The following is a 20,212-nucleotide window of genomic DNA, read 5'->3' as shown; positions in this document are numbered from 1 at the left end:
ATCACCTCAGTAGTAACTGAAGCTTCCATCCTTTATAAACTTACTAAAACGTTTTAGACCTGTAAATTCATTTCTCAATTTGTATTCTGGGTTCTTTCCCTTCTACATCTAAACCTTTCTCACTCTGATTAATCTTTCTCTGACTTCTTCCCTCCTGGGTACAATCTGATCTTTTTCAACTTTCAAGATTCTTGTTCAGTTATTAGCAATTAAGTGATACTTGTGAGGTCTATACTTGTAATGCTCTATTCAAGGAAAAATTGATGAAGATCCAAGTAACACACTTTTAAAACATGTTTCACACCAGAAAGGATACTTGACAAATGTCTCCACAATCACTGGCAGATCTATGCTTAGAAAGTTAAAACGTGGGATAAAACTGGTGATGCTCACTGAAAAAGAAAAATAAGGAATAATAAATATTATTCATACCAGAGAAGCAACAGCATTATGAATTCTACCATATGGTTAAAAATTGGGCTAGCAGATTAAATTGATTGAGAAAGCCCTTCCTAAACATATGCAGGCTATGTACCTCACATATAAAAGCAGTCAATACTTCCAGAATATCTAATAAAAACAGCAGAATGAAAAAACATGTCCCAATGTGTACTTATATTTTGAGGCGAGAGTAAGAAATTTACATTAAGAGTCCTTACCCTTTCAAAGTGGTATAACCTTAAAATTATGTTTACTCCTACTATTATGCTACTTAACCTCTTTCAGGTCTTTTTTTTTCTTCATGGCTAAACCAAGGATTAAGATGAGGGGATTTAAAGTCTCATCTACTCTGTGGATTCCATAATCCCGTTTTTGTTCAAAACATTTTAAAACTATCCTGTAATTAGTCAGAACTCATAGTACACATTTCTGAATTACCCCCACTAGGGACATTTATTCATTTATTCATTTATTCAGGTTTTATTTAATAGTTGCAGTCTAGAGTCATTTAGTGTCAAACTGATAAGAAAAATGACCTCAGTTGTATCTCAGGATATGACTGTGGAGCAATGAGAGAGTCTTTTAAAGAGTGACATAGGCCAGGCGCGGTGTCTCACGCCTGTAATCCCAGCACTTTGGGAGACCAAGACAGGCAGATCACCTGAGGTCAGGAGTTCGAGACCAGCCTGACCAATATGGTGAAACTCTGTCTCTACCAAAAATACCAAACATTAGCTGGGCATGGTGGTGGGCACCTGTAATCCCAGCTACTCCGGAGGCTGAGGCAGGAGAATTGCTTGAACCCAGGAGGCAGAGGCTGCAGTGAGCCGAGATTGCGCCATTGCACTCCAGGCTGGGCAACAAGAGCAAAACTCCGTCTCAAAAAAAAAAAAAAGTGACATAAAACCCACATATCCATTAACTATTAATGAATAAAGAAAATGTGGTCTATCCATACCAAGGAATATCATTTGGCCTTAAAAAGCATGAAGTACTAATTCACGCCACAACACAGATAAACCTTGAAAACATTAAGCTACATCAAAGAAGCTAGTCATAAAATATTCCATTTATATGAAATGACCAGAACAGGCAAATTTATAGAAACAGAAAGTAGATTAGAGATTGCCAAGGGCTGGGGTGTTGGAGAGATACAGGGAGTGAGTACTTAATGGGTATGGAGTTTCTTTTAGTGGTGATGAAGATATTCTGCAGCTAGCTTGTGGTGATGGTTGCACAACTCAATATATTAAAAACCACTGGGCTGGGCACAGTGCCTCATGCCTGTAATCCCAGCACTTTTAGAGACTGAGGAGGGAGAACTGCTTGAGCACAGGAGTTTGAGACCAGCCTGGATAACATAGTGAGACTCTGTCTCTACAAAACCCAAAGAATTAGCCCAGCATGGTGGCACACATCTGTAGTCCCAGCTACTTGGGAGGCTAAGGTGAGAGGATCACTTGAGTCCTGGGTATGGAGGTTGCAGTGAGCCAACATTGAGCCACTGCATTCCAGTCTGGGCGACAGAGTGAGAATCTGTCTCAAAACAAAACAAAAACAAACAAACAAAACCCCACCGAATTGTAAACTTTAATGGGTAAATTGCATGGTAAACTATTTAAAAAATCTTCTACAACAAAATGAGTTAGACTATGTGATCTTTAGCCATAAATAACTTAGTCCAACGATGCTGCCACTGCTAAAATGATTATGCTGGACCAGTTTTGAAAGTATAGTCATATGAAAGTCATGTGTCACACACAAATTATAGTTACATCCCCATGCATCTTGGCATTCTCTAGGGTATGTTGCTCTTGCCACTGTTTTGGGGAGCTTGGATAAATTTAATAAACTCTCAGAGGACATCTGAGAGATCACGTATTTCACCTGGGCATAAATGGTAGGGAAGGGAAAATGTGTCACTCTGCATAGGCAGGCATGGATTCAGCTCCATCTTATTTTATAAATTCAGATTAACTTCCTACTGCATAATTTTCACCTAATGCTTAAGAACAAGTTAACAAGACTTTGATAAATGGTCAAATTTATAATAAATGTATTAATTCAAGGATTTGTAGTGAGTTTCTACTACTGAAACTATATGTGATCTTAATGATTTTCTAAGTGTCTACCACAAAAATACTCACCTGTGTAGTGAAGATGCAGAGGATGTCCTACATATAACATATCAATTTGAGGTGGGTGTTTTACTTTTATTAAGCGAGTGTGAGTTTCCAAAGAAGGTATTATACAGAAACTTGAACTTGAGCTTTTTTTACAATCTTTATTGGTTCTGCAAACTTGGGTCGCTTCAACTGCTTTCCGGGCAGGAAGACATGTATGCTATAAATAAAATATTAATCAGTCAATATTAAAAATGATTTATTAAGAAAAACCTAAGTTACATTCCTTCAACATTTTTCATGCCACGTAGCATATCAGGAATGAGGTTCATATAAAAGAAATGCCATTTATGTGCACCTACTATAAAATAGATGCAAGTACCCCATTTGGGTCAAATAAGATATTATCACTATAAATTTTTAAAGATTTTCAGATGAAATGTGACATGTGAAATGTAGAGATTTTAATAAAATGATACAAATAGAGCAAAAGAGAGAAGTTTCCATAGATTCCATTTTAGCTCTACATGCTTATTTTGTAGTAATTATATCAGACATGCAAGACTGCTTCAGGGACAACTTACCAAACGCTTATTAAAATTATTTCTGTAGGAAAAGCACACATCTGTGAGGCTGTGATTGTTACAGCATTCAGTTGAACCATCTAGCCGTTTGTATGCTAAAGAGAAATACACTGTTTATTAGAGTCTGTTATATAAAAACACATTTGTGACAAAAAGAATAAGTAAAATGGCATATTTTTACTTTGTTTAGAAGCAACTGTATAATTCAGAGTTCAACTTGAGGGCTACTTGCTGCAGTTTGATTTTACATTACCAAAAGAGATCCATTCAATTTTAAATCAAGAAGCAGCAGTTACCCTAGGTTAGTTGTCCTCATATAAACCGACCTACCCATAAAGCCGGAGTTGCAGTACCTCAGTAAGTTTCACAATAATAAGTCCAGCTGGTCAAGCACAAACATTTAATGAACTACTATTATGTGCCTGAATGCCGATGATCCAACATTACTTCGGAACCCCTGCACTGTGGTGCTGGTAAACAGAGGTGGCCAGAGGATGCCTAAGACATCCCCATTATATCCAAATACCTATTCTACCCCAGGCTTACTTTGGGGCTCCCCCTAGAGAACCAGGGATGCCCAATTTGACCCACAGATGCGCACATACCTGCCTGTACACCAGTAATCCAGTAACCATTTTTGGAAGACAACAGCAATGGGGCAACTGTTATTCCATTTATCTATCTATCTATTTATCTATCTATCTATCTATCTATCTATCTATCTATCTATCTATCTATTTAGAGTCTCGCTCTGTCACCCAGGCTGGAGTGCAGTGGCATGATCTCTGCTCACTGAAACCTCCACCTCCTGGGCTCAAGCAATTCTCCTGCCTCAGCCTCCTGAGTAGCTGGGATTACAGGCATGTGCCACCATGCCCAGTGAATTTTTTTGTACTTTTAGTAGAAATGGGGTTTCACCATGTTGGCCAGGCTGGTCTTGAACTGCTGGCTTCAAGTGATCCACCCACCTCGGCCTCCCAAAGTGCTGGGATTATAGGCATGAGACACTGTGCTGGCCTGTTCTGTTTTCTTATCATAACTGAATGGGTATTTAATTTTGAGTGAGTAGTATTTAAAATATTAAAGCAGACTGTGAGCATCTAATGGCACAGACAAATCCTAGCCTATAATCATTTGTCAGCCCTAATGGTAAAGTATAAAGTAAAAAGTTGTTCAGGAATTCTTTAGAAAAATCAATCCAAGCTAAAACCCTCAGTGTTCTCTTTGACCAGATTGCCAAGTCCCATGGATTTTTACAAAACTCCTCCTCATTTTTCTCCTTATCTATTCCCACTTGAGTACAGACTAATTCCCTCTCACTTTTAAACTACCTTATCCCATATGATTCTCTTCCTAAACTGAATTACTGGCAGTTCCTTGACCACCTTCTGTTCTATGGTGCTGAGGTCCATGTCCATCTTGGCCTCCTAAAAGTAAACTCACTGTTGACGGCCAGTTCAAGGACTGATGCTGTGAAACCTGCCTTCATGTTCTTAGTCAAGACTGTTATCATTTCCCAGTATTGCCTGTCATTACTTAAATTTAAACTTGTACTGTAATAATGTGGGTATGGTCTGTTTTTATGACTAAACTGTGAGCTTCCTGAGGGAAAGGTTTCTCAGTGTTTTATATAAGGTGGATTACTCAATATACACTGAATACATAAATGATGTTCTACGTGATTTGCCTTTGTATCAGTAATGATCTTAAAATGTTTATAGCTGATGCTTAGTTACTAAGTTTTCTTAGAGGACTGGGTACAATACAGAATTGGAAGTCAGGAATTTATTATTGCTATTGATATGGCATGTTTGGTAATATAAATGCTTAAATGGGCCAAGCAGGTACCAAATAAATGAAGTGGATCATATGCAGAAAAAACAGAAAGTGGTGGGGACTGTGATGAACTAGAAAATACATGGCCTGTTCTAGGGGGTTAACAGCCAGGCCACTCAATTTGGGGCCCAGAATTGACAGATCTTCCATTTTGTCCCAATAGAAACCAGAAATCTGGACCTTCATGTGAAGCCTGTTGAAGTTTAAACATTGGCAGCCAATTAAAAATTTAAAAACACTGGGCAAGCCAAAGCAAATACATCTGCTAAGGCTGGATTTGGCCTGGAGGCTGCCACCAATTTGTGATCTCTGTTTTTTTTCTTCCCGTGGCATTTATTCCAAGCAAAACAGAAATCCATGCCTGTGGCCTCCGTAACATGATTAAGTACGTCCTGACATACATAATTTTCCAATAAAGAGTTAAATATTTTGTTTGCATGTGAGAAGTAAACTTGATATTTCTCTATTGCTATCTTAAAAAGCTATAGGCTTAAACATAATTTTAGAATCTTTTCTACTGGGTCACATAAAGAACAAGTTACTTAACCAATTTCTGTGACTTGATTCTTAATCTATAAGATGAGGGGGTATGACACAGATAATTTTTACATTCATATGTTTTTATCAATTACGAGAGGCCAATACAATTCTACTTTGGAAGTAATATTCAAGATTGCAATAGAATGTCCCCAGGGGAATTTATGGGTTCAATTTAACTCTAGAAGATTAAAATTGTCCTTAAATATCCCCAGTATGGGAGACAATCAGAAATATTTAAGGCCAGAAAAGTTTCATAATGTTATTACAGGGAGAATTCGTATATTTTGAATGTACCCTAAGATGAGCCCTAATATAGTCATGGAAATAGTCCAGTCTACAAAGAATGGTCTAGACCAGAGGTAACTGTGGAATAAAGCTGGGGAGAAGAGATTTTTTCAATCTCTAGTTCACAGTGCCTACCATTTTCTATATCTCTAACATGAACTGAATAATTTTCTTACCCTAGCTTATCAAATATATAACACATAGCTAGGGCTCCAACACAGGGAAGCAAGCCTATTTATTCTCAGTTCTATTGCTGACTTTATGCCATCACTGCCTAGTAACAAGTAGTTAAACGAAACACACACGCACACACACACACACACACACGAGGCTGGGTGTGGTGGCTCACCCAGGTCAGGAGTTTGAAAACAGCCTGGTCAGGAGTTTGAAATCACCTGAGGTCAGGAGTTTGAAAACAGCCTGGCCAACATGGTGAAACCCCGTCTCTACCAAAAAAAATACAAAAAAATTAGCCGGGCTTGGTGGCATACACCTGTAATCCCAGCTACTCGGAACGCTGAGGCATGAGAATCGCTTGAACCAGGGAGGTAGAGGTTGCTGTGAGCCGAGATCGCGCCACTGCACTCCAGCCTGGGCGACAGAGTGAGACTCCATCTCAAAAAAAAAAAAAAAAATATATATATATATACACACACACACACACACACACACACACACACACTTATATACACACTCTTACTCTTCAATTTAGGATAGCAAACCATAACTTGATGCTCATAATAACAAAAAAGTCTTTTTTTCCCCAAATATTAGAGCAATTTGGGCATAAAAACAATCTGAGTTCTCAAAGTTTGTTGAAAAGATTCCCAGAGTTTTCCTTTTATTATCTTAAACTGGGTCAAGAAGGGTCTTCTCTCACTCTAGTTAAAGATATGTAAGACAGTTTAATATTTCTGTTGCCAGGCAGGTAAGGGCATAAACCCTCACCTCCTTTGAATAGGAATGTAAACTGTTCAGGGTGGATGCCTGAGTCTGGGCTCACAGCTTCACTTTAAGCAGAGTTGCCTTAGCATTCTGTCTCGTGCTTCTTAAAATGTAGTTCAAATGGTGGACTTGCTAAGGACAGCCTTTCTTACTCAAGACAATGCTTTCATCAAAAAGGAATTTAGCTTTATGCATATATGAAATAAGGAGTGCCTCCCTCGAAATAAAGAGTGAAGATGCAAAGTACTTGTTAGGAAAATAGTCCCCCAAAAGAGTCATACTAGTTATTGTCTGTAACTTTCAGTTCTATTTAAATCACTGAGTGGTGTATGGACAGCCAGCAACCCTAAAAGCAGAGGCTTCAATATGAATGGGGGAAGAGTGTATGTTTTTCTTTTCTGACCCAGAGTAAGACCAGAGATCTATTCCAGGTACAAAGGGCTCCAAGCCCTCAGTGTTCTTCTTGGAGTTTCCCCAAAAGGCTGTTTAATCTTCAAAGAGTTTAAATCTAATACTGCATCTGGGAGAGGCGGGGTATGAAATAAGAGGCTAGAGATAATTGGTGGAGATGGTTTACAAGCACTTCCAGGGTGTGATCTTTCCAAGGTGGCTTTATTAATCTGAAGTGGTATAAATTCCTAGAATTTAGTTATGTGTACTGAATTCTACTCTAAATTGAACATGAATAACTTTTGGATCATTGGACACTTTGTATTGGTATATTTGACCATATCTTTCATTCCTACTTACAATGAAGGATAACAAAGTTACCTAGAAACATATAAAAAACCATCAATCCATAGCTTTCTTAAATGTCCATGGCCCCAGGGGCTAAGCCTGCCATCAAAATTAATCTAGTATGTATTTTTTTTTTTAAGGCTAGTCAAGTGATGTAGTGGGAATAGAGAAGGAACAAAGAATTCTGTAACTGGTTGTGATCAATTAATTGTAACCACAACTGCATTTGGACCAGTCCTAGTATATATTTTAAGTGATATTTATAGACATTAATGTTCCTTTAAACTGGCTAAGTATACGTACTCCATTTTCAAAAGCTTAAATAGAGGCACAGATTTATCAGATATAGTAATCATGTAAAATAAACATGTATACTGAGACAAAATAGATATTGAAGAATTACTGCTGGGCTACAACAGCCCAGGGTCTGGAAAAAAAAAAAAAGAGAATTACTTCTGGATTGATTTTAGTATAGAAAGAGTAATTAGGTATTTAAACAAATACCTCCAAAATGTAGCACATGATCCACAACAGTGAAATACTCAAACAGTTGACAAGAAGAGAGTTTCTGAGTATTTCAGGGAAAATTTTTATTTACAGTCTGTCTGATAGGAAAAGGATAAAACCTTAAACATCTGAATATGCAGATATCCTAAGTAAAACAATCCTACAGAAGAGAACTTTATTTAACTAGTGTGTCAGTTTGGTTTTTGTAATTCAATACACATTACATCAAATTTAGAGAAACCAAAAGAAAATGATAAAGGACTTAAGAAGTGGGAAATAATGGATCATTTCTTTAAAGAAGAACACATTGTGGATTACATAATCAATCTTCTATCATCTTAAAAGCTTTGGAAGATGGTAAGAGGCTCCTGAGAATGGGGAAAATTTATAAATATTTCAACCTTAAAGAATCAGACTGGTCCACTGAACAATCTTAACACCATTAAAACAGAGCACAATAGATACTGGATGCAATATGATGCCATAGGAAGTACCAAGCGCCGCCTATGAAGTGTTTTTGCCAAACAAACAAACAAACAAAAAGGATTCTGAATCTAATCAAGGCCGTGGACCCAATTAACAGTTTATAGAAAATTGGAAGACATCTGAACAAGTTAATGACATCATGAGGACAAGCTATAACCAGAAAAACCCAGAATATAGGAAATTCAACAAAACAAATGACTCAGTTTCTTCAACAAAAAAATAACCTTTCAAAAACAGGTCAAGGAGAATTGTTACAAATTTAAAGTCTTAGAAGACATCCTAACTAATTTAAATCAACTATAATGAAAAGAATTAGAAATAATTGAATACCAACTAGATATCAGAAATTACTGTTATTTTGTTAGGAATTACAACAGTATTATGGTCATGTTTAATGAGTCATCATCAGTTAAAGGCAGGCTGAAGGTTATGGATGAAATGATAGGATGCCTGGGATGTACTTTAAAATACTTCCCCTAAAAGTGGACTGCTTAGATGAAAAAATTGGCAAAATGTTAATAATTGCCAAAGTTGGCAGAAAGATACATGTGGGCTCGTTTATACTATTCTCCGTTGTGTCTAAACATTTTTGATAATAAAAAAATTCTTACAAATGGATTATACATGGAAGAGTAAATTTGAAAACTTAAAAAAAAATCAGTTCTTACTACTTTGCCTGTGTTGCACACAGTACTTTACTAAAACTATTCTTGATTATTAATCATATTTCCCTACACCAATAGATGTGGACAAGTATCAGGATGTTTTTTCACTTAAAGATATAGTCTGTGACCATAATTTCTATTTTCTAACACCTTCAATTTTGTATAAACAATTTTGTGTAAAGAATTGGGAAGCTGATTTTGTACAAAGAATTGGGAAGCTGATTTTGTATAAAGAATTGGGAAGCTGATTTTGTATAAAAAATTGGGAAGCTGATTTTTCAGAGCTAAAATAACTCAAAATAAGTTTGGCAGGATCCGAGAAGAAACTTGCTTCAGCTCTGTCATCTGCTGCACAGAGCAACATATCTGACTTCACAGGGTATTTTTGGAAGCCAAGATAACTTCCTTAGGATGCCTGCCACATAAAATACATAACATAACTCTATCCCAGATAGATTCAGACATGCCAACATCCACACAGCTACCACTAGAACTGTTTAAGTATTAAGGGAATTTTTAAGAAGTAAGGGAATTTTTTCTAAATCCCAGATGGGGTTTTTTGTTTGCCAAGTTCCTTTTTATTTCTTTTAATCTTTCCTTATTGCATGTCTGTGTTGGGCTAACAATATATTAATACAGAATGTTTATGCTTTGATTTTTATATATTTAGTTAACTATCATTGTTTATCTGTTCTGACATAAGCTTATGCAAAGTAGAACTGGTTCTTATTATTTATATTCCCTTTTTCAGTTATAAAAGTTTAAAGTACTATAATATATCTACACACCATAAAGATAATATATTGGGGGTATTTAATTATTGGAATTAGTTAATTGGTTATGATGGACCTTGAATGCTGATTTTTTTTTTTTTTTTTGAGACAGAGTCTCTTTCCATGTCCTGATCCTGGCTCACTGCAACCTCCATCTCCTGGGTTCAAGCAATTCTCCTGCCTCAGACTCCCGAGCAGCTGAAACTACAGGAGCCTGTCACCATGCCCTGCTAATTTTTGTATTTTTAATAGAGATGGGGTTTCACCATGTTGGCCAGGCTGGTTGTGAACTCCTGACCTCAAGTGATCCGCCTGCCTCAGCCTCCCAAAGTGCTGGGATTACAGGCTTGAGCCACTGTGCCTGGCTATGATTTAATACAAGTGTTTTGAAAGCAGAAAATATTAGAGTCCTAAAAGTCAAATATGACATTATGAAAATAATTAAAAGTTCAACAATATATAATAAAGGAAACATACATATTAGCATCCAACTTACCAAGAAAAATGTCTATTAGTTTGAACCTATTTACTTTACTGATTTGCTTTAAACAGATTAGAACAGAATAAATCTATAGACATGGTCTAAGGATTAGTGAATGGCAGGTACTGGTGCTTGAAGCATTATATTATATTGAGGAAAATACACACCTCTAACTGGGAAACTTAACTGCTGTAAAGTTGATGCACTTATACAGTAACCAATTTGGGGCTCATAGGCGATGGTATCTAAACATTCATTCCAATCTTGCACATTAGTAACAGGACAATCCTGTAGATGGGTGACAAGGTCTCCCACAAAAAGGCCTCTGGGTCCAATGGCAGGAGAGTCCTTGGGAAGAGGGTAAAACCAAATCAGATAATGCATGAAGACAAGCTGTAATTAATCTGAGCAAATAATAAAAACACTGAGTTAATTAAGTAGAATATTTTGAATGCAGAAAATAATCCAGCTTTGAATTCAAGACATAGTCCTAGAAAATTAAAATAAAATCCAACAATTATAGTTACTTTTCCCAAATTCTCCAAGATTTTGAATTTTTCACAACTGAAAAAAAGCCGACTTGCTGACTATTAAGACTAAAATGATAAATTTTTTCCCCAAACTGCCAATTAAAATTTTTTTTGGTGAACGTATCATCAGACTGTCTTGCCTTTCCTATATCCTTAACACGTAAAACAATAAGACACGTCCTTACATATCCCAAATATACAGACAATACCATCAGTACAATGTATATGTAAGCCAACTGCTCACAAACGTAATTTTCCTCTTTCTAATGTCTGAATAGAAGGTTTGATGCCATCATAGCAGTTATTGTCTAAGGGAGTGAAATACAGAGTTGAAGACGTTAACTTAAACTCCTATGAAATGTTGCAGCTGGACAGCCTAGGTTTCATCTTTCTTACTACTTAGGAGGCGTAAAGACATTTGACTCAAAAGCAGATATAAAAATAAACAGTAAAGGTAAATGATGTATTTTACCAATAAACTACAGGTAGAGAATCTTGATACTATCTTCCTAAGTACAGCATCAGGACAAAAACAATTTTCACGAAACTTTAAAAAAACCAACGTGTTTCCCAACATTATTTGCTAGATTTGAAAGGATTACAGTAATTTCTTCAGAAGAAACCGAGCATTTTGTATATGAGGAGATCTTGAATAAAAGTTTCTGATTAGATGCTAGGTATTACATCACAACCTCTGATGAAAGAATGCCCTGAGTAATCCATTATTTACCTCAGCAACTTCAGTGATGAGCACCCCAACTCCAGTGTAGTAAAATGGCAAGAGAATTACTGGGAGGAGAACGAGAGCTAAAATACCCAAGAGTGCAAGGACAAAATTATGCCAGATACCTGGAAAGAGAGGAAAAAAAAGCAATAAGCTCAACCAGGGGCAGGAATGATGTAAGTAGCTGGACCTCACAACACTTGGGCATTCTGATAAATTAATAAAGTGATCAGAAGAAGCAATGAGGCAAAAATATCTACTTATTAGTAGAGCAGACAGATGTTCAATTATTAGTTACTTTCATTTGAGATACTGAAATCTAAAACGGGCATGTTAATACCACACTAGGATGACCACATGCTAACATGATTTGATACTGATAGAACTAATATCTTCCACTAACTATACCCTCTTTTCAGAAAATGTATATATCACTAATTTAAACATATTTGTGATCTTTGAAAGAAACCTCAAATACATTCAAATAAAAAAAATTCTTGCTAAACAGGGGTACAGAAACTCAAATGGTACTTGGAAAAAGGAGGTTAAGAATTAAACTATTATGCAGAATAATATTGGTGGAACAAACTGAGCATGTGTTTTACATCACGTCACAGACTATAAAGCAACAAACCGTAAGAAAACTGTCGGCCAGACGCGGTGGTTCACGCCTGTAATCCCAGCACTTTGGGAGGCCCAGGCGGGTGGATCACGAGGTCAGATCAAGACCAGCTTGGCCAACATGGCGAAACCCCGTGTCTACTAAAAATACAAAAAAATTAGCCAGGCGTGGTGGCGTGCGTCTGTATTCCCAGTTACTCGGGGGGCTGAGGTCGCATAATTGCTTGAACCCGGGAAGCGGAGGCTACAGTGAGCTGAGATCATGCCACTGCGCTCCAGCCTGGGTGACAGAGCGGGATTCCGTCTCAAAAAAAAAAAAAAAAAGAAAACTGTCTTTATTTATTTTTTTTTTGTAAACCCTAAAAGTGGCCGGGCGCGGTAGCTCACACCTGTAATCCCAACACTTTGGGAGGCCGAGGCGGGTGGATCACGAGGTCAGGAGATCAGGACCATCCTGGCTAACACGGCGAAACCCCGTCTCTACTAAAAAAGTACAAAAAAATTAGCCGGGCCTGTTGGCGGGGGCCTGTAGTTCCAGCTACTCAGGAGGCTGAGGCAGGAGAACAGCGTGAACCCTGGAGGCGGAGCTTGCAGTGAGCCGAGATCGGGCCACTGCACTCCAGCCTGGGCGACAGAGCGAGACTCTATCTCAAAAATAAATAAATAAATAAATAAATAAATAAATAAAACCCCCTAAAATTTAGGTAGTCAAATTCACGAATCTTTTCCATTGTATATTCAACCTTTGCAGCTGTGCAAAGGAAGACTTTCTCACCCCTAACATTATGTAAGTAATCACTCCTTTTGTGGGGAAGGATGGTTTAAACAGTTTTATTTTTACATTTAAATCTCTTACCATTTGGAATTCATTTTTGTGTATGTGTGTGATTTTTATATTTAAATCTTTTACCATTTGTAATTTATTTTTGTGTATGGTGTGACTGATACATATAACTAATTTTATTCAAATGTTTAGCTAATAATTACTGAGCAGTGCATCCTTTCCCTACTAAATTAAATGCAACTTTTAATTTACACTACATTTTCATCTATTCTTTGGCTTACTTCTGGATTTTCCATTCTTTTCCACTATTCCAGCGACAATAAAGCTGTTGCTGGTAGTAATATTTCAGTATTTAGTAAATAAATACTTTCAATTTGTTTATTTTGGTTATTCTCCCTTTATCCTTTCCAACAAGTTTGAGAATCATTTTGACAACCACCAAATATTATTCAAATTAGGATTTTTTTCTTTTCTTTTTTTTTTTTTTTGAGACAGAGTCTCACTCTGTTGCCTAGTGGCGAGATCTCAGCTCACTGCAACCTCAGCCTCCTGGGTTCAAGCGATTCGCCTGCCTCAGCCTCCCAAGTAGCTGGGATTACAGGCGCCCACCACCACGCCTGGCTAATTTTTTTGTATTTTTAGTAGAGACAGGGTTTCACCATGTTGGCTAGGCTGGTTTTGAACTCCTGACCTCAAGTGATCCGCCCACCTCAGCCTCCCAAAGCTCTAGGATTACAGGTGTGAGCCACTACACCTGGCCCACATTAGGATTTATAATGTCACTACAATGACTGCAATAACTAGGGGTAAATCCATACTTTTTCATTTCTGACATAGGAACATGACATCTCTGTTTACTGAAATCTTCTACATCTCTCAGTACAGATTTGTAGTTTCTCTATATAGGCCCTGCATACTTCTTTAAAAATGTTAGTTTTTTATTTTTTTATATGTCACATTACTTTCTGAATGAGATCTTTTCTTCCTATTACATGATCTATTTCTTTCAGATATACAGGAACACTACATTTATTTTTGTATATTTACTTTCTAATCAACCAGCAAACTGAACTTTCCATTTAGGATGTCTTAGTCTTTATTCTCTTGGATTTTCCATTATTTGCTAATAATAATCATTTATCTCCTCCAACATTCATACCTCATCTTTTCCCTCCTGTTTGATCTTAGAGCAATGACTATAACTTCTAGAACACTTCTGAATAGTTGTGATGGAATGCCTTCTTTTGCTTTCTTCATCATTTTAATAAAAGAATAGCCAAGCAACAGTAGGGCTTAGATGGAATTGAGGACAAATTTTATTCTGGTTTATATACTAAGCAGTGAGACTGGGGCAACAGTAGAAAAATCAGAATATGGGTGACTCAGGGTTTAAAAATATCATGGGGCTGGGCACGGTGGCTCCTGCCTATAATCCCAGCATTTTGGGAAGCCGAGGTGGGCAGATCACTTGAGACCAAGAGTTTGAGACCAGCCTGGGTGACACAGAGATACTCTGTCTCAAAAAAAAAAAAAAAAAAAAATCATGGTTCAAAGGAGAAGAAAATCTATAGTTGTGATCAAGGCAGCAAGGTACACATAGACTTGAAGCTGGTGATTATTACTAAGCAGGGGCTAAGGATTACCTCAATCAAGCCCTACTTATACTTAGTGTGGTTTGCAAATAATAATAACAATAAAAAAACCAACTACCTTAATTCTCTAAACACACAGAAATGATTTACAGGTCACCAGATGACTGAATAGGTAAAATAACAACTTATTATTCCTTGAATAATCCACAATAGTTATAGCTGAAAGAATGTAAACTATCAATTTGGCAAGGCTTACACTGTGTTCTAAGTTTAAATTCCAGCTTACTCTAATCACAGCATCATTTTTATAGTCACCAGTGTTTTTTACTTTGCCCTCAAATAAACTTACAACTGGTTTATACAAATAAGAACAGGGTTTTCAATATTTAAGAAGGATTTTAAAACATTTAAGTATGGAACCAGAATGGTCAAATTTTACTTCCACTATTTAAAGGAACTTTTAGCAACAAAGCATAGATAATTTTTTTTTTTTTTTTGAGACGGAGTCTCGCTCTGCCGCCCAGGCTGGAGTGCAGTAGCAATCTACTCTTCACTTGGGACCAGATAGCAGGTATTGTTTAATCCCTCTTCTAAAAATTCTTTATACCATAATTCAAAATTAAAACACCTTCATTTACAATGTGCTCAGGAAGTATCTCATCTCATCTCTCTTTTTTCCCCACCAAATTTCAGACAGATGTTCAGTGACTTTTTCTTTTCAAAATCAGTATGCATTTCATTGATATTTTTTTATTAAAAAAGAAAGAAAGAAAGAAATAGCCCGGTGTGGTAGCTCTAGCTCATGCCTGTAATCCCAGCACTCTGGGAGACCGAGGTGGGTGGATCTCTTGAACCCAGGAGTTCGAGACCAGTCTGGGCAACATGGCAAGACTCGCCTCTCTACAGAAAATACAAAAATTAGCTGGGTGTGGTGGTGTACACCTGTGGTGTCAGCTACTTGGGAGACTGAGAAGTGGGATGATCACTTGAACCCAGGAGGTCGAGGCTGCAGTGAGCCGTGATTATACCACTGCCCTCCAGCCTGGGTGACAGGGCGATATCATATCTCAGAAAAAAAAAGAAAAAGAAAGAAAGAAAAAAAACCTATTACATATGCAACTTATTTTATTTTTGAGACAGGGTTCTCACTCTGTCATCCAGCTGGAGTGCAATGGTGCAATCTCGGCTCACTGCAACCTCTGCTCCCCAGGCTCAAGCTGTCCTCCCACCTCAGCCTCCTGAATAGCTGGGACCACAGGTGTGCACCACCATGCTTGGCTAATTTTTTGTATTTTTAGTAGAGATGGAATCTTGCCATGTTGCCCAGGCTGGTCTGAAACTTCTGAGCTCAAGTGACCTGCCCACGTCAGCCTCCCAAAGTGTTGGGATTACAGGCATGAGTCACTGCACCTGGCCTACCTATGCTAAAAAAGTAGCATTATAAAATTAGATTTATTGGGAGGCTGAGGTGGGTGGATCACCCGAGGTCAGGAGTTCGAGACCAGCCTGGCCAACGTGATGAAACCCCATCTCTACTAAAATATAAAAAATTAGCTGGGCGTGGTGGCAGGCGCCTGTAATCCCAGCTACTTTGGAGGCTGAGGCAGGAGAATCGCTTGAACCCGGGAGGCGGAGGTTGCAGTGAGCCAAGATCGTGCCATTGTACTCCAGCCTGGGCATCAAGAGCAAAACTCCATCTCAAACAAACAAACAAACAAATAAAAACAAAAAATAAAACAAAACAAAAAACTAGATTTAAATGACACTCTGTACTTTTTACATGGAAGTGGAAAGTCATTTTAGAAGCAATGAAGCTATATTCCTAAGTTTAAAACTAATAAAGTAGGCAGAGGGTATCCATTATTTCTCTCTCACTCTAAATACATAATTTCTGTACATCCCTAAACTTTGGGGAACACACAGGTTTCCCATGTTGTCTTCCACTTTGATGGCTGCACCAAGGTGAGCTCACAGCTCAGCAAACATTTAGCAGGGAATAAGATACTAAACTCTTCTTCTTATAGACAATTCCAGATCTTTGAATTTGCCCTGTCTTGAATTCAGGGCAAGATAAGCATCTCCTCCCCACCCCTAACCTTGCCCCCTTGCCTGGGAAAGACGGCAGGGCAAAGCTGTTCTGTTATCTACTAGGCTGACAACTCACAACTGAGAATGAGAAGTTACTGGGCTAGGTGATGTTTGGGATAGGAGGACTAGTTAGTTCTATACCATTTAATAAGCTCTGAAAGAGGTGTGTGGATCCAATTATTGGTGGGGATATATAACCTTCTTTAGTCTTAGTTTTGGACATTAAGTGCCAATTTTAAGGAAAAATAAGTCTCAGTACATTTTAACCCTAATATGAAATTAATTTAAAAATGTTCAATTGGCTTTTAAAAAATTACTAAAAAATACATGCTGATTATAAAAATTCCAAACAATAGAGAAGTAATATTCATCTTTCCCAAATACCATTTCTCAACCACCAGACTCAGAGTAAACATACTGTTATCATTTTCCATTACTCCAGATTTTCTCTGCCCACATCAGCATGTATATGAGTATACATGCGTAATAATTTTAATAATTTATTTAAGAGTACAAAGCAGCAAGTTTTCTAATAACTTTTTCAAGACAGTTTTATAGTTTTTAAAATTTTTTAAAATTTATTTATTAATTTTTTTTTTTTTGAGACAGTCTCACTGTCGCCCAGGCTGCAGTGCAACGGCGAGATCTCGGCTCACTGAAACCTCCGCCTCCTGGGCTCAAGCAACACTCCTGCCTCAGTGTCCTAAGTAGCTGGGACTACGGGCGCGTGCCACCATGCTCGGCTAGCTTTTTAATATAGGTTTTTTTTGTTTTTTTTTTTCCCTAGAGACAGGGGTTTCACCATTTTGCTTAGGCTGGACTTGAACTCCTGAGCTCAAGTCATCCTCCCGCCTCCACCTCCCAAAGTGCTGGGATTACAGGCGTGAGCCACCGCGCCCAGCGGGTTTTATATATACGTTTTTTGTTTTTGAGACAGAGTCTCGCTCTGTCGCCCAGGCTGGAGCGCAGTGGCGCAATCTCTGCTCACTGCAAGCTCCGCCTCCCGGGTTCACGCCATTCTCCTGCCTCAGCCTCCCGAGTAGCTGGGACTGCAGGTGCCCGCCACCACGCCCGGCTAATTTTTTTGTATTTTTAGTAGAGACGGGGGGTTTCGCCGTGTTAGCCAGGATGGTCTCCATCTCCTGACCTCGTGATCTGCCCGCCTCGGCCTCCCAAAGTGCTGGGATTACAGGCTCACGTGAGCCACCGCACCAGGCCTATATTTTTTAAACTCTTTTTTCCCCTTAGCATCTTATATCCCATCCTATGGCAGATATGGTTATATGAACCCAGTGGTTCCCTGAAGCCTGCTCCTACAAGCTTGCCGGAGCTAACTGTGTGCACTTCTCCCTAATTCCTCCTTCAGGAAGTGTAGGTTTGCAGCTTGAAACTGACCATGGTGCGAGTATTTACACCACAGAAACCAGCAAATGCTACCATCAGAGCTCCCCACCTCAGCCCTGCAGAGCCAGATGTTAAACATTCACTTAACACGCCACTAGATAATCCCTTACCCCATACCTAGTCTTCCCTTTTCCTATTGCAGTTTTTCTTATGGGGCGGGGTATGGGCACTACTAGCACCAGGATGTGATGGAGACAACCCTGGCCTGTGGGCTGTAATGTAGCTATGATGGAGCTGGATTTAGGTCCACCACACAAGCTGCCTGCTGGGAATAGCAGAGCTAACAAGACAGAACCTGTGTCCCCAAATCACAGAGTTACCCGATCAACACTGAACTACTTATATTTGGAATGTTTTGAGAGTTTATGCCATTTATTTTTAGTTATTAGAGCAGAGAAATACCTAGCTAACACATGTTCCAAGTCATGTATTCACATTGTAAAATGCTCCTTTTTAAATTTTTAAAGTGTTATAAATTGTTAAATTCCAGAAATAGCCAGACAAAGTATGGTCTAGGACTTATTGGGTAAATGATCTTTTCTATTATATACAGACATATCATTTAAAACACCAATGGTATCAAATTATTATACTATATTTTGCTTTTTTGTGTGTCTTAAAAAAAAAAAACAAAAAAAAGACAGTCTCGCTCTATTGCCCCGGTTGGAGTGCAGTGCTATGATCACAGCTCATGGCAGCCTTGAACTCCTGAAGTGATCCTTCCACCTCAGCCTCCTAAAATTTGGGATTACAGGTGTGAGCCATCACAACCTATTTGCTTTTTAATTTATATATTTTTGACATTTTTCCATATCTGTTTATACATATCAATCCCATTATATCTGCTACAGAGAGTAATCCATTTTTATGAACATATCAATTTATTTATAAGGTTTCCTACTATTAATCACTTAGGGTGTTTTAACCTTTTCATATAATACTGAAATATACAGCTTTGTTTATAATGTTAGGCATCCAGTTAAGTATGCATCTACAAGGGTATGAAAAATTACCTAGAAATGGAAATGTTGGGTCAAAAAATATGAACATTAAAGTTGACCTCCAATGAGTTTCCATTATTGCATTAATTTATACTCTCATAATTGACATTTTTCCACTCTCTGAATGAGACTGGATGCTATCATAATTTTACTCTTTGCCAGTCTTCTGGGTGAAAAATTAAAGCCCATTTTCTTGACAGCTACTTATTTCTATTCATTGCCATTTTTTGACTGAGTTGTCTTATTAATTTACTGATTCATATATGCTATTATTTATAATCTATACATGGAGGAATTTGGTCCGTTGTAACAGGTATTATAATTTTATCCTCCCAGTTTGTTGTTTGGTGTGGTTTGTCATTTTGCCTGTATAGATACTTTAAATTTTTGTGTGATCAAATAGTTTCTTGTGCTAAGGCTTTTCCACTTCAAGATTATAAAAGATATTCACATGTATTTTCTTGTACTGCTTTCATAGCTTCCTTAACAAAATTAAAATGAAACAAAACAAAAAAAACCTAATCCTTTGATGCGCAGGAATTTACTCTGGGGAAACTAATTCAGGATACCACTATGAATTCCCCAACTCCAGCCCAGTTGCTAGTCACAGAAACCAGACATGAACAAATGAATAAAAGCTGGGACACTCAGCAGCACTGATTCCTTGACTATCTGCCTAGTCTCTTATCTCGTCAGGCATGTAGCTAGTACCAGATCACCCCTCTGATTCTGGATTTACCCATGCTGGTTAAATGGCAATGAGGGTGGTGGAGCACACACATTTCCTTCATCTAAACAACCTCTTGTCCATTAATGATTTGTTTATAAGTACTGCAAAACTCTGGAATCTTTGTTATAAACTCTTACTTTTTCTACAGCAGGATTTCTTAACAGGGACACTATTGGCATTTATTTTATTTTTTTTGAGACAGAGTCTCACTCTGTCACCCAGGCTGGAGTGCAGTGGCATTCTCTGAACTCACTGTAACCTCCGCCTCCTGGGTTCAAGCGATTTTCCTGCCTCAGCCTCCCAAATAGCTGGAATTACAGGGGTAATGCCAGCA

General features: G+C 37.9%; 1 protein-coding gene across 3 annotated transcripts in view; it reads right to left on the bottom strand.

The window, feature by feature from the left end:
- The window catches only part of MBTPS2 (membrane bound transcription factor peptidase, site 2), a 58,544-nt gene that overhangs the window by 16,879 nt on the left and 21,453 nt on the right, over positions 1-20,212 (bottom strand). For 2 of the 3 annotated variants that reach the window (XM_077988388.1, XM_015127080.3), the window contains exons 6-10: positions 11,665-11,783; positions 10,572-10,752; positions 3,149-3,243; positions 2,589-2,784; positions 317-392 (exon numbers count right to left, since the gene is read on the bottom strand). In XM_077988388.1, the coding sequence (XP_077844514.1) occupies positions 317-392; positions 2,589-2,784; positions 3,149-3,243; positions 10,572-10,752; positions 11,665-11,783 (667 nt within the window). The remainder of the gene's footprint in view (positions 1-316; positions 393-2,588; positions 2,785-3,148; positions 3,244-10,571; positions 10,753-11,664; positions 11,784-20,212) is intronic. The other variant, XM_077988389.1, reaches the window with a different exon arrangement.

Source organism: Macaca mulatta, chromosome X (assembly GCF_049350105.2).
Source record: "Macaca mulatta isolate MMU2019108-1 chromosome X, T2T-MMU8v2.0, whole genome shotgun sequence".
NCBI classification, from domain to species: Eukaryota; Metazoa; Chordata; class Mammalia; order Primates; family Cercopithecidae; genus Macaca; species Macaca mulatta.
The sequence above is the reverse complement of the archived record's forward strand: the minus strand, read 5'-3'. Positions and strand labels throughout refer to the sequence as shown.